Genomic DNA, 13825 nt, shown 5'->3' with positions numbered 1-13825 from the left:
ACACTATGTATTTCCCATGTTTGTGTGGGTTTGTGTGTCCTCCTGCAGTCTACAAAAATACAGGTAGGTTAACTGGCTTCTGGGAAAACTCACCCTGGTGTGAGTGTGTGCGTGTCTGTGTCTTTGTGTGCCCTGCGATAGGCTGGCAACCTGTCCAGGGTGTATCCAGCACTTGTGTCCGTTGCTTGCATGGAAAGGCTCTGGTTGCCCAGCTACATTGAGTTGGATGAAACGCTTACAAAATGAATGAATGGACAGTTAGGATTTTAGGATATTGAAAATGCATGTTATTAAATATTCTATACATATTTGTACATCCAATTTTACCTCCTCCCCAAAATCCACAAACCCGACACCCCTGGACGTGCCATCGTCTCAACATGCATTTGTCCAACTACTCACATCTCGGCCTTTCTTGACAGCCTTATGAGACCACTGCCTGAAGGTCTTCCTTCATATATCAAGGACACCAACCATGCCCTCCAACTTTTTAAGGATTTCCATTTTCAGGGCCCAGAATGCTACATTTTCACCCTGGACATCGCAGCTCTCTACACAATGATGGTCTTACAGCCCTCAAGCACACGCTTGACAAACGCACATATAAGATATCCACCCACCCACACCCTTGTACATTATGCATTCTCTTTCAATAACTTTTTTTTACCAGTAAGTTAGTGGTGTCACCATTGGCACCAAAATGGGACACAGCTATGCCAATATTTGTGTTGGTTGGGTAGAAGAATGCTTCTTCACTTCCTACGCTGGCTTTGTCCCGGACCTCTACAGGCGATACATTGATGACTGTCATACGCACTTGAACTACTTCAACATATTTGTACATCTTAACTGAACCTGAAAAGAGTACAGTTTTAGCAATAGTCAAAGCTAAAAGTAAATCGAAGATGAAACCTCTTTAATACTTAAAACCTGAAAATTAACCTATTTTAATTTTTATATGTATGTATACATGTATCTCTGCAGAAACACAGCTGGGTTTAAGGAGCTGTTGGAACCAGTTATTCACAGGAAAGAAGAACATGAAGATGATGTTTACTCAAAGGAGAAAATAAATCAACAAGTTTTGGGTTTAGAGGACTGGAAAAATTGTATTCCTGAAAGCAGAGTAGCATAACATTGAATTTGTTCAAAACATTATGATAACATCAAGATAAAATAAACGCCAGTAATTGTTTCTCTCTGTCACTAAAGGCCAGGTGGCATTCTTTAGCAGAATGCAAGCCGTATTTTAACCCTCCAAAACTCTTCAGCCTCAAACAAATTAAGTGATCGTTGATTCACCCAACTATTTAATAGAGGCATGTACAAACATAATATCTAACCCATTTCTTTGTGTTTGACAGTTACAAAGCTCATATACAAAATGATCTATCTTTGGCTTCCTGGCTGGACTAAATATGCTCCTAATTTAATACTAGGATATGGCTAAATCTAAACTCTCATAAAAGCACTCACACCTGTATTAACACCTGAATAAAAACAAAGACTTCCATCACACATACGCATTGTTGAATTCAAAACCCCTTTCCACAAAAAGAGCTTTTCGTGGAATCCAAGCAGTATATAAAACATGGTGAAGGATTTAACATTTTTAGGGGAAAATGCTACTTTGTTCTCAAATACTGACAACGTTTGTAATCACTAAAAAAGATGCAAGAATAATTGTTTTAATGTTAGCTGTGGTGTTTGTCTTCAGTTGCTGGTGTTCTCCAAGGGTTTGAGTTATCCAACTATGTTGGATGCTTCTGGAAAGATTCCATTTTTTCTGAAGAAACTGTCTCTCATAATTGCTGTAAGTCCATAAACTGGAGCACCATACTTTGTCATATCACCTGAATTCAAAGAAATATAAAAGATTATTAAGGTTAGCTTAAATAATTTTATTATTGCATAATAAAATTGCAATAAATATTGTGTGCAGATATTTGATTTTGTGGTTCTATACTGTATGTCTTCATTTTAGTAAGATTTGTATTCTTAACTTGATCGTTTTTCCCCTTGTAAAACCTAAATAAAAAACTGGCCTAAAATGCTGTCATTGATTCTCTCAACTAGTTTGTTAAATTAAATTATTCAACATTGCGGTGTTATATTTCAAGGTAATGTTTTATTGATGTGGTCTTCAACAAATTATGCATTTTAAATTCTATGCTTTGTTCTGAATGTAGGGTGTAATAACAATGTACCTTACATTGTGGCATGAAAGTGGCTGAAAGTTATGAAAAGGCAGGGAGTCTAATTATTTTTACGAGGTTTAAAGAAAACTCTTAAAAGACTGTAAAAACCTACCTAATTGCCATCCGTACTGCCAATTACTAGTTACTGGGTATACATATTTCTCCTCCGGCTTCTGCTGTTTTCTTAGGTGTAGGTATTTGTAACGGCCTGTCTCCTCTTTAGAAATACCTTGATACAATACTTCCCTTGTTGCTCTTGAGACAGGTCGCATCGCTCCAGTCTCTGGCATCTCCTCTGTAGTTTTTTTGGTCTCCGCTTCCACCAGATTTTCTATTTTGCTTTCTTTTTTTACATTTGTTTCCTTTTGTGCAGGAGCATCAATGCGTGGCAGTTTCAGTCTTTTCTCCTTGGCTGGCGTTCTCTTTGCCTTGACTCGGGGGTTTTTTGTCCAGAAATCTTTGTGCCAGTTAAGCCTGATAAGGTTTTCTTTGAGTATTGCTTCTTTCCAGAATTCCTGGCGCTGTGAATCCATGTTTATTTCTCGAGCCATCTGTTCGGGTTTATTTTGTTTCCTTCCTTGCTGTAAGTTATCTTTCCTGTAGGTATCTAATCTATTTAAAACGTTCACTTTTGATTTATTCTATTTTTAAATTTATCGTGTGACTTTCCGCCTTATGTACCTGTACTGTATATGCTAACTTCTCAAAACACTGTCACCAAAACCTATCTGTTCTGTAGTTCAGAGATGGCAACTGTAGTTTTGATGCCAACAGTGAAGTCCACAGGTCTTTATTGTGCTCCCAGATGATGCTTTTATGACCCCCCTGGAGACCTGTTGCTATATAAGGGCAACATTTCACATCACAATGGCAGGCCTACTCTTCACTGTAGGAGTCCTGACATCTCTATGGCCTTTTCAAATAATTACATCTGCTGATTCTATTTCTATACAGTATATATCTGAAATTTCTGGTTCAGACTTTCTGGTGGGCAAGCCTTTTTTAGTTTTGCTTTGATTTCGTGCAGTGTTGGTACATTATGTATACACAGGGTTTCTTAGCCTGGCACCTTATTTCGTTTTCTTCTGCGTCCCGAAGTTATCTAGTTTTGTAGACCTTGTACTGTAAGTTTCTCAGCTGCTGCTGGAAACGTCCAGAATTACGGTTAAAATAATCAAAATCTTCTCTACATGCTAAAACGTCAGTTATATAAAGTCTACATTTTTTTCACTCCATTATTTGCGGCTTTGAAGAGTTTCTGTAAAGAGAAAGATTCCCTGAGAGCGAACCGACTGATTTTTTATGGAGAATATTGTGGATGCTAATCTACGCCATGATTCTGAGAAGACTTCAATCACCAAATTAAGGCTCTTCTGCAATGTCCTAACCTTTCATATTCTTGAATATCGGCAATAAGGCTGTATTTCTAAATTATTAAGAAACCACTACAATCCTGCAAAACAGTGCAACGATGCAAAAACAGTAAAACACAAACAGTATTTTACTAGTGATACGTTAATTGCAATATTATCTGTTGAAGATGGCAGTTTGTGTCATTAGGAGAATGGGGCGTTGTATGAAAAAGTACTCTAGGTTAGTTCAAATTTTGTCGGTTTGTTCGTTGAACGTTGTTTGAACGGGTGAGAAGAGAACGGGAGCGGACGTGAACGAGATAGTGCATATCGATTTTCTTGAGTTATTTCACCGGAGGACTGCCGAAAGGCTTTTTTAAACAATAATAAACCCCACATGCTTCAGTCTATTTCCAATTTGGTTTTTACTCATTTGCAGGGGCAGACTTAAAACAATAAAAAAGGTATTACCCCCTCCCCCGGGCGTTACGCTCTGGCCTAGGAGTTTATACGGAATCAGATATCCAGAAGCTCCTCTGTTTCCCGACCACGGTCTGAAAGGTAACATCAAATCTTCCTGAATTTGTAGAGGAAACGACTGTTTATTTAAAACATAACGCATCGGTATTACTGGCCTTCATTATTGTGCAAAGCTATAGATTGAACCAGGAGGTACTGTATTATTGTCTCACACTAGATGAGTAAACCAGTTTTATCGACCTTGAACTGAAAACACAACTACAGATTTTTGTGGCGTTGAACTGATGCTTATGACCATTTGTGAAGATATGTTTTATAATAGCGCCATCTTGTGGTTATTACCCGGTACACTCGGTGGTACAGTGTACTGTATTGTTTTGTATCTGTAACGCCATACAGTACGCCCGAGTCGGGCTCCTCTAATTGGGGCGAAAAAGCGTGCAACACAACAAATCGACACGCATTTAATGGTTACATTTATTTAATTTTCCCAAAATTAAAATAGAATTCTAACGCTGTGTATTGTACACAGTTCAAATAAGTGATAATGTTTCTCATAGCTTGTTGCCTTTATTCAATAGAAATCTCAAAATTAAAGGTACGTAACCTCAAGCGAACAGTGCGAAAATACGTCTGACTCCACTGGTTTTTCACTTTGCTTCAACTCTACTTCAAACCTCTGATTCTGTTTCTCTGCTACCTGCCTTGCGTGGGTGATGGGGTCATGAGGGCTTTATGGCTTATTTGTTTATGCCAATCAATTAATCAGTCACCTTAGCTCTGTGCAAGGAAGAGGAGAGGGAAAACACAAGTAAATAGATCAGGTGATTCTTGTACAAAAACGTGAAAATAACTAATACAAAATAAGGGATTCACACTGTCACATTTATTTATTTACCATGATACCACTGTTGGCTGTAGCTTGTTATAATCCGTTGATTGCTATGGCAACAAGGACCCTCCACTAAGGCAGTGACGAGCACAGAGATCCAGGACCAGTAAGTTTTCTGGTTTCCTCCACCACCTCAATAGTTTACAATTCGGGAAGCAAATAGATTGCATTAATCTTGAGGTATGAAGTTGTGAGGTTGCTCTTCACTGACCTGCTCAAATTTACAGTACAGTACCTGATTGCCAGATACAGGACCAGGAGCACCTATGTGTTACGCATTCCACACGCATCTCTGACCCGTCTTGCATTCCCATGCGCACTGTGTGTTACAAACGCTCACGCCACAAGTAATACACCTACAGTATCACCGTTCACTCCCATCACTATTTCAGCTCCTCTCTTTTCTCACTTCCTGCTCATAGTTGTGGATTCTCCTCGCGCTCCCAAGTGCGCGTTATTTCATTACTAGCTTATATTCGGTATCTGACGATATCTAGCCCCTCGTTTACGATTTTTAAGTCTTGCGTTTTGGATTGTTGCTCTCTAGTTGTCTCTATCGTTTTATGACCTTCTCTCTCTCTCGTCCTGCACAAGATCTATACGTCCTACCTGCCTCCTGTACTATACTACGGTTCCATATGATCTGTACATCTCAAGTGAATAAATAATTTGACTGGCTGTGTTCTCTCCATGTGTTAAGATGAGGAATTAAAGAGAAGTCTTCTTCTTGCCCATGTATGGTATGCTGTTTTTAAAAAGGTTTTTAGAAAAGTGAAAAATATGCAAAGACATTTAAAAAAAACATCTACATTTTTAAGGTACGTGTACATTTATCTTCCGATAGGAGGTCCTTCGTTTTCATCTTCTTTTGCCAATTCCGAACGGGTCGTGTACGAGGGAACCAGCAGTTTCATCTCCCGTCTGCAGTGCGTCACCAAGGTTGTGTGTGACACAGGTGGATAGAATGCAGCTTAAGGGATTTAAATACAAACACAAGCATTTCAGAAAAGAAAGCTGTATTCAGAAAAGAAAACTGAAATTCATTTCAAGGAGTGTCCAGTAGGTGACCTTTAGATGCTGGGAATAAGCATAAAACTGAGGCAAAAAAATAAAACTGCTGTGATTCATTAGTTCTTTAAATGTATTTACGTGTGTACCACCATATTGAAAGATAATTATATTTGAAATGTTTCTATGGGCTGTGCAATATTTTAGAAATAAATAATTAATGATTTAACTAGGAAAGTGTGAGCCTGAACATGCTATTTAATTAATGGCATGACCCCTGCAATTTTACATCAAACACAAATGTGACTTTCATACAGTTTAAATTCCATTTTGACATTCCCCTGTAATGCTTTACTCTAAACTTGTTTAATACATTCCACTATTCTGCAAATATTTGAACATGATTAAATATACTGTATTGTTAGGGAATATGGTAAAATTGCGTAGAGCGGTGGCTCTGTGGTTAAGGATCTGCGCCTGTGATTGGAAGGTTGCCGGTTCAAATCCTGCGGCCGGCAGAGGAATCCGACTCTGTTGGGCCCCTGAGCAGGGCCCTTAACTCTAACTGCTCCAGGGGTGCCGTACAATGGCAGACCCTGCACTCTGACCATGTGTCTCCATGGAGAAAAGCTGGGGTATGTGAAAAGATGAATTCCTAAAGCAAGAAATTGTATAGGGCTAATAAAGAAACATTATTATTATTAAAAATGGAAATAAACATTCTGTAACCTCTAATATTAAAATGTAATTTTCTATTTTGATTTATGACAAATAATCAATGCAGTATTTCATTTTAATAACCATGGTTTTGGGACTGAAGTTAACAAGGCAGTCAAAACAATGTAAAATATTTGTTTTGGTCATCTTTTTATATTTTGATACTTAACATTCACAAAATGTAACTGGAGAGTATCCTTTGAAAATGTCACCATTTTATTTTTTCATTCTTGTTTTATTTAATTACTGTACTCATGCAACAACAGAACAGCAGGGAGTGGGTAGTGGCCAGACTCCCATACTTCTGTTAATAAAGACATACTTTTTCATACTAGTATGTGTACTTTCAAAACATTTGGATGGCTGAGTGCAAATCATTTCTATTCTATAAAAATGGATATTCCCATTTTGATAACAGTGTGATGACTATGAAATTGCTGATGTTTAGATTCAGTATATACTGTATATATAGTGTATATTAATTGGCAAAAAGACTCTGTTATAAAAATGTATTTATCAGAATGATTGTAAATGAAAGGAAGCCATTTGGTCTATCATGCTCATTTGGTTCTTTTGTAATCTTATATCCAGTACTGGTCATACAAGTAACAATATACCTCTACAAAGGGAAAGTTTGGAATGGCCAATCAAACCCAATCCGAATGTCTTAAGGAGGCTGGTGAAAATCAGTGCACTCTTAGGAAGCCCAACTCACAGAGAGACAGACAGAGCAGTCAAATACCACATAGACAAGCTCCCAACAATGGAAATAAATGCAGGAGTCATGAGCTGAGCAACTATTCAGCCCTTGTTGACGGCCCTGACTATTTATTCCTTGTTTCTTACAATCCAGTTATGGATTTTTCTATGGCTAAATCTCTGAGTGTGATCAAAGCTTCAATTAAGGAAAAGAGGTTCTGCAGGTACACAGATGGTGTAATATTGCACTTTGCCATTCTCAAGCATCTCGCCTGAGTTTCAAACTACAGTACAATACTGTACATTAGCTATTTTATGTACATACTTCAAATCCGGCAGTTTTAGCTGTAAAACCACTTTTCCAAAACACTTTTTATAAAAACTGGTTTTCATCATATGACACCATATACAGTACGGTAGGTTGTCTGAGTGAAACTAGCAACTTTTGCTGTGGATGAAAGAAGCGCATAAGGCAGCTCAGCTCACACAAATTTATTTTTCTTTCCTTTCTGTCGCTTTTTACACTATGGAAACCAGCTTAGTGTGTGAGAATAATTATACTGCCATCATATACCGATGCCATATACTGTACATGTAATGAATTGACAGCTCAAATATTAAAAGAAAGAATTACTTACAAAACTTTGGAACGGATTTTATCCATCACCTGTTTTCTGAAACAAGCCAAGAACAAAAACTCTTGTAGCCAGCACACACTCTGACGTGAACATGTGTGACTCGGAGACTCGGATTGAGTACTGTATGTGAGCTGTGCTCTGTGAGGAAGAGGAGCTTCCTTTTGGAAGTAAAGACAGCTTCTCATGGACAGAGGCCTTGGTACCTTCTAGTAACACTCAAAGAGGAACTATAAACAGAGGGGAACCCTGCACAGTTCAGAGTTCTATTGAGTATTTTCTATAGTGTTAAAAAAGCAGGCAGATAAAAGCTAACAGCACACCCATTTAGACTGGCAGTGACAAGTTTACTGTTGCTCACCACAAAAAATTACATTCTTGGACAGCTGGACATATAATCTACATTTTGTGATTAGTGTTTTAAATATTTCTGTACAATGCATGTCATCTTGCATTTTAAATTTTGTGTTTAAATGGATGTTCTGTTCCTATCCAGGTTGACCAGGGTTATGTTTAGATGATAAAAAAAGATCAACAGTTTTTAGGGCAGAGCAGATATTGAGTTTCTTTTTGCCTTTTGCCTTCTTTATTCACTGTCTGAATAAAAGTCTTTCAAAATTGAACTGCGCTGTACACTGTGTACAGGTAATTGAAACCAGGCATGCATAATTATCATTTGAGATTTGAAGGTAATCAGAACATCATTAGAAAATTTGTAATAAAAAATGTGTATGTGATTGAATCAAAGCATTTTTCTCATTTAGTCATTCAGTAGATGAGTGAATCTAAAATGTCTTCTTGGCAGGAAAGACAGTTCCAGATGCTCACTACTATGTGTACATTGTATTAGGGGAACAGTACAGTATACTTACTCTATAGTGATTTGGTACTGTGTTTCATTCTGCGCATTTAGCTCATCAAATCTGTGAGAATGAAAAGTTAAAAACTCAACTTCCATGCTAATTGGCCGTCATAAAGCAAACAGGGGCATCAGATAAGAGTAGCCTTACTTTCAGGGCCAAAGGAATGTCAGGGCATGTAACAGGCTTTCAGCTGCACCTTGTTCTGGGTCCAGTGGACACCAGGGTGAAGAAAATGTGTAAATGTTTTGGTTCAAATCTTATAACTTTTGTTTAAGGTTTTACAAGGGGACAATACAGCAAAATAAACTATTGAGCAGTTTCCAAGCTTTAAATCCCCTACATTACCAGCCCTAGATTCCCCCTACACACACAACCTATATGTTAATATTTGATTGGGACTTTGCCCTCCCAACAAAAAGCAAAACTTGCTTGCATATCTGTAACACCAATATCTGCTTACTCTTAGTTTGTTACTCTTATCTGTTGCTCCAGAAGAAATAGGTGATCTAATGTACACATAATACTTATTAAAGGAACAAGTAAAGCTTTATTCCATGCTAAAACGAAAAGAGACACAACGTTTCAGCTGTGAAGTCTTCTTCAGGTTTACTTGTTCCTTTGCAGCCTATGCATGCTGACACAGCTCCCCACTTGAACTAATACTTACAGTATGTACACTTTTCTCTAGTCTCCATATTTGAAACATATTTACATGTAAATAGTTTAATGAGAGATTATTTTTAATAAAATATTTACATTTTTCATTTCTTCTAAATCCGTTGCTCTTGGCAAGCTGCTCTAAATGAGTGGCAGTGAAGGCTATGCTGTGTTCTGTCAGAAGACAGTAGACAGAGCCGGAACAGCAGATCTGATTGGGAACTTCGTGGTAAGGTATTGACTACTTTGCTCTTTTGGAAAGCCAAGGTTATGAGAATAAACTACTGTAGCCAGTCTCCTGCTCCACGTTTTCAAAGCTGAGCTTGGCTATGCAGTACGGTACAGTAGCTGTAAATTCTATACTGTGCATACTTTCGTTGCAAGATGATGACATTTGATGCTGATCTTAGTTAAACATTTGCAGGCTTTTGAAGGGATTAGTTCCACATCCTTCCTGCAGTAACAATAAAAATTTTAAATTTTTAAACATTTGAATACAATCAATTCAAATTTGATATGCAAGTTGTATTAGAAGAACAGTGTACTTACTCTGTAGTATTTTGGTGCAGAGTTTTATTCTGCAAGTGCATCTCATTTGACCTGGAAAGATAAATATTTTAAAACAAAATTTCTTTGCTTGTCGTCTCCCATAAGGCAAAAGGTGGCACATATTTACTTATCCGTCTACTTATTTAATTTACTGTATGTCATCTGTTCTCCTAATACACAATACTTTTTACCACCAGTTTGTCATAGTATAATTATTAGCACTTGTTAATCATATGATTTTTAAAATATATAATAAACAAGTGTACCTACTGTATATGTACAGTGACTATATATGGCTTAATTTTCAAATAGAAAAATATTAGAATCTTTTGTTTACTAATCAAAATATATTACAAAATTTCATATTTTTACGAACATTTTGAAGCTGATGTGTATCTGACTGGTGCAAACAGCAAATATTTTTTGCTTAATACATTACACACATTTTCCGTTACTTACATTAATTCAAAATGTTATCTCGCCACTTCTCTGTAATTAGGTCTTTAATGCCAATTGAAAAAATATATTTTGTTTTTGTTCATGCCAAAATATCTCCTCGGTTAATGTACAGTACATTTTGTTCAGGATGCAGCAAGCACATACAGATTCATAACTTAAGGATTCCATTTATAGAGGAAACTAGATATTTTGTTTTGATGGAAAAACAAAAACTATTTTTTAGAAATTACCAGTCAGACAATTAATGCATACCATTGTGCTTTTATTTGTATTTAGGTAGAAGAAAAACATACTCACTTTGTGATATTCGTGTCTTGGGTCAAATTCCACTGGTGGTGCTCGTTGAGCCTATAATAATGAATATTGCAGTCTTTTGAAATTAATTTTATTCATGTTAAGTATGTTTTTCACCAATGCCACAGTATTTCCGCATGATTTTAAATTATCTAGACTCAATTAAAAACTACAAAATACAGGTAAAAATACAGTGTAATCCATTTTCTATTTTGTAAGATTTAATTTAATTCAATTCAATACTTTATAGCCATAACAACGTGTCGCATGGAATTTGGTTCTATACACACAAATATACAGCATAAAGCCATCCTAAACACAGACACAGTAATAAAAAAACATAACGTGAGGTAATTAACATAAATTTTTATTTCTTGTGCGACACACACAAGACATGGGATCAAGAGAGACAAAGCAACATAGGTGTGATAGGAAGAAAATATTAGAAAAGGAATAACAAAATTTTGCATTGTTCATCATATATAAAATCCTAATATTCTACAAACAGCAACATGATGTATCATGTTTCTGTTACAGAAACATGCAATGTGTTCAATGAAAACAACAATGTGTATTTGTTTTCATTTTTCTTCTGCTCTTCAAAGTGAGCTCACTAGGCCACCTGTAAACTTGTTTTGTCTTGATTTCTAACATGAAGTAGCAGGCTAATCTATTCCAGAATTAATTGTGTTCTGCAGTGAATATATTGTGGCTTACCTTTGACTACCGTCCCTTGTAGTATTTAGTGGTCGTGGTAAAACCAAGGAACAGCTGAGTAAAAATAAAACAAAATAAAGTGTAGGGTTCATTCTGCATGACAGATGAGAAAGACACAGAACAAAAACAATCTCAAATGATTTCAGTGTCCACTTATGGTAGACCTAACTGGTGCTGCTTTTTATAGTTTTGTAATCTTTGTTTAAACAAGCAAGGTTGTCAGTGTTTGTGGGGCAGGACCAAGAGAACAGTACTTAACTGTTTAATGGGAGGACATCAATAAATAAACAAATGAACATTAATAATGAACTCAGTTATAAAATATGTTATATTTTCCCCCCCAAGGTAGACACGTAGTCAAACCCAATATTCAATAAAATTTGAAAACTTTTGCATATGTTTTTCTACATGTTTTCTACATTTCTTAATTAAACAACAGTACAGGTTTTTTTTCAGACATTGAAGTGTGCTGTATTTGGATGTTGAATAAATGTGACTGGTTTCTTAATGACACTTCACTGAGAAAAAAAAAGGTATAGAGCATTTGACACTTCTGTCATGTACTAATGTATTTATACGATACAGTATGTTTTAATAGTATGAGTAGAGTGCAGTAGTGGTTAGGACTTTGGAAATCCCCTGTGGGGACAGTGCTGCTATTGTCCTTCAGCAAAGAACACTACCCACATTTCGCCAGAAAAACCCTGATATGATAAATTAATCAAATTTAAATGAAACTGTTATAATTGAGGGTGGGACAGTGGCACAGTGGTTAGTATTGTTGCCTTGCAGTGCTGGGGCCCTGGGTTCAATTCTGGACCTGGGGTGCTATTTCTGTGGAGTTTGTTCTCCCCATGTTCCTCCCACAGTCCAAACGTATACTTGTAGGTTAATCTAGTTCTGGGGAAATCGGCCCTGTTGTGAGTGCATGCCTTGCTGGGATAGGCACCATGACCCTGTACTGCTTTATTTATCATAAAGCAGCTAGAAGATGTATGGGTGATATAATTGATCTCTGACGGCACCCTAAGTGAATCATGTGAAATTGGTGAGAAGAGAGGAGTGGTGCCTTGGGGAAGCCATTGGCTCAGAACCCAGGCCCATTGTTGTGGCCTTGAGACAAGATGGCTGTTGAATATTTGGAAAGTGATGCAGAATGTGACACCACAGAGTGAATTTTAAGGAACATTCTTTTATAAAACCAGACAGATGGGCAGCCAGAGAAAGATTTTGAGTAAACGGAAAAGAACAGAATATTTAAAATGGAATTACATACTTAATATTTTTGTGGATTTTTACCCTAAGGAAAGCAACCCAAAGATGCAAGAAAAATACTTTTATCTTATGGCACCTTTCACTTCCATAATCTAATCACAAAATCTGGACTTTTAAACAAACCTTTTGTTGGTGCTTTCCTACACAGCATAAATTTCCTGATCCTGTGCAAGCTATTGACATAACTGTAATTTGTAAACTTCATAGTGCATGAGGTAAGGACAAGTAAAGGTTAATTCCACACTGAACAGTAGAAAGAAAGGTAAGACAATGTTTTGGGTGTTCGGCCTTCTTCAGGTGTGAGGAAGAGAAAAAAGGGTTGAGCAGGTATGAAAGAGTGTCCAGATGAAGGGAGGTCTGGGGCAGAGGTGTAAAAAGCTAAATAAATTTGTAAATAAATGGACAACTTCTAAAATTAGTCTTATCACCGAGAGAATGGGGGCAGGATGACTGAAAATCAAGCATAATCTTGGCTTCTGATATCTAGTAAACAAGGATGTAGCCAGAAAAGCCAGTGAGATACAAAACAAAGAGCTGGATCACAGCGGTGATGTGTTCCCTGAAATGTTTAACAAGTTTTTTTCCTGTCCTGCTGATGTGTATCTACAGTAAAAAAAAATGATCGCTAGATACTTCTGCATTAATGTCCATTTTTTTAAATGGCATATTCATGATAAAGGATATATATGTGCAGGTAATCGAGCAGTATGTGTGGCAACAAAGGGTACCTGTCATGCTGTGGGCAGTTAAGATAACTGTGAACAAGAAGGCTGTGTTGATTGTAGTGAAAAGATTGATAAGTATGGAAAATGTTGCAGCTATGGGATCATATATTTTGATACAAAATGAACAATACAATATATATAACTGAAGAACTGACATTTCACCATTAGCCTTTTTACAATAGCATCTTCCCTAAATTCCCTTTAACATTCATAAATGACTGAGACTAGTACCTTGGATCTCTATTAGCTGAATTTAAGTAATTCAATTTAATCCATCCTATTTAGTAAATAAGTATTCTTTTATT

The 13825-nt window shown here is 36.8% G+C and overlaps 2 protein-coding genes across 2 annotated transcripts; both read right to left on the bottom strand.

Moving 5' to 3' along the window:
- Positions 1-1667: 1667 nt before the first annotated feature.
- LOC148655188 (protein SPMIP1-like) lies at positions 1668-4353 on the bottom strand. Its single transcript, XM_088645476.1, has 2 exons — positions 2311-4353; positions 1668-1853 (listed from the first exon to the last, which is right to left on the bottom strand). Exons 1-2 carry the CDS (start codon positions 2747-2749, stop codon positions 1744-1746), a joined length of 549 nt encoding a protein of 182 aa, XP_088501602.1. The 5' UTR covers positions 2750-4353; the 3' UTR covers positions 1668-1743.
- Positions 4354-4901: 548 nt separating this feature from the next.
- On the bottom strand, positions 4902-11709 carry LOC148655187 (uncharacterized). Its single transcript, XM_088645477.1, has 6 exons — positions 11521-11709; positions 10807-10857; positions 10051-10101; positions 8854-8904; positions 7985-8020; positions 4902-5892 (listed from the first exon to the last, which is right to left on the bottom strand). The coding sequence occupies exons 1-6, from the start codon at positions 11610-11612 to the stop codon at positions 5781-5783; spliced, it is 393 nt and encodes a 130-aa protein (XP_088501603.1). The 5' UTR covers positions 11613-11709; the 3' UTR covers positions 4902-5780.
- Between the last annotated feature and the right edge of the window lie 2116 nt (positions 11710-13825).

The sequence above is a fragment of the Lepisosteus platostomus genome, chromosome 9, assembly GCF_059453375.1.
Source record: "Lepisosteus platostomus isolate fLepPlt1 chromosome 9, fLepPlt1.hap1, whole genome shotgun sequence".
Lineage (NCBI taxonomy): Eukaryota > Metazoa > Chordata > Actinopteri > Semionotiformes > Lepisosteidae > Lepisosteus > Lepisosteus platostomus.
This window is presented reverse-complemented; position numbering and strand designations above follow the sequence as displayed.

What these genes read in the sequence shown, in the direction of transcription:
- LOC148655188 (XM_088645476.1), bottom strand. Translation starts at nt 2,749, where the DNA reads ATGGCTCGAGAAATAAACATGGATTCACAGCGCCAGGAATTCTGGAAA. An exon ending in GCAGTACGGATGGCAATTAG is followed by an intron (nt 1,854 to 2,310) that starts GTAGGTTTTTAC and finishes CTTTGAATTCAG; the next exon opens with GTGATATGACAAAGTATGGT.
- LOC148655187 (XM_088645477.1), bottom strand. Translation starts at nt 11,612, where the DNA reads ATGAACCCTACACTTTATTTTGTTTTATTTTTACTCAGCTGTTCCTTG. An exon ending in CAAGACACGAATATCACAAA is followed by an intron (nt 10,102 to 10,806) that starts GTGAGTATGTTT and finishes TTATCTTTCCAG; the next exon opens with GTCAAATGAGATGCACTTGC. An exon ending in CAGTACCAAATCACTATAGA is followed by an intron (nt 8,021 to 8,853) that starts GTAAGTATACTG and finishes GGCTTGTTTCAG; the next exon opens with AAAACAGGTGATGGATAAAA.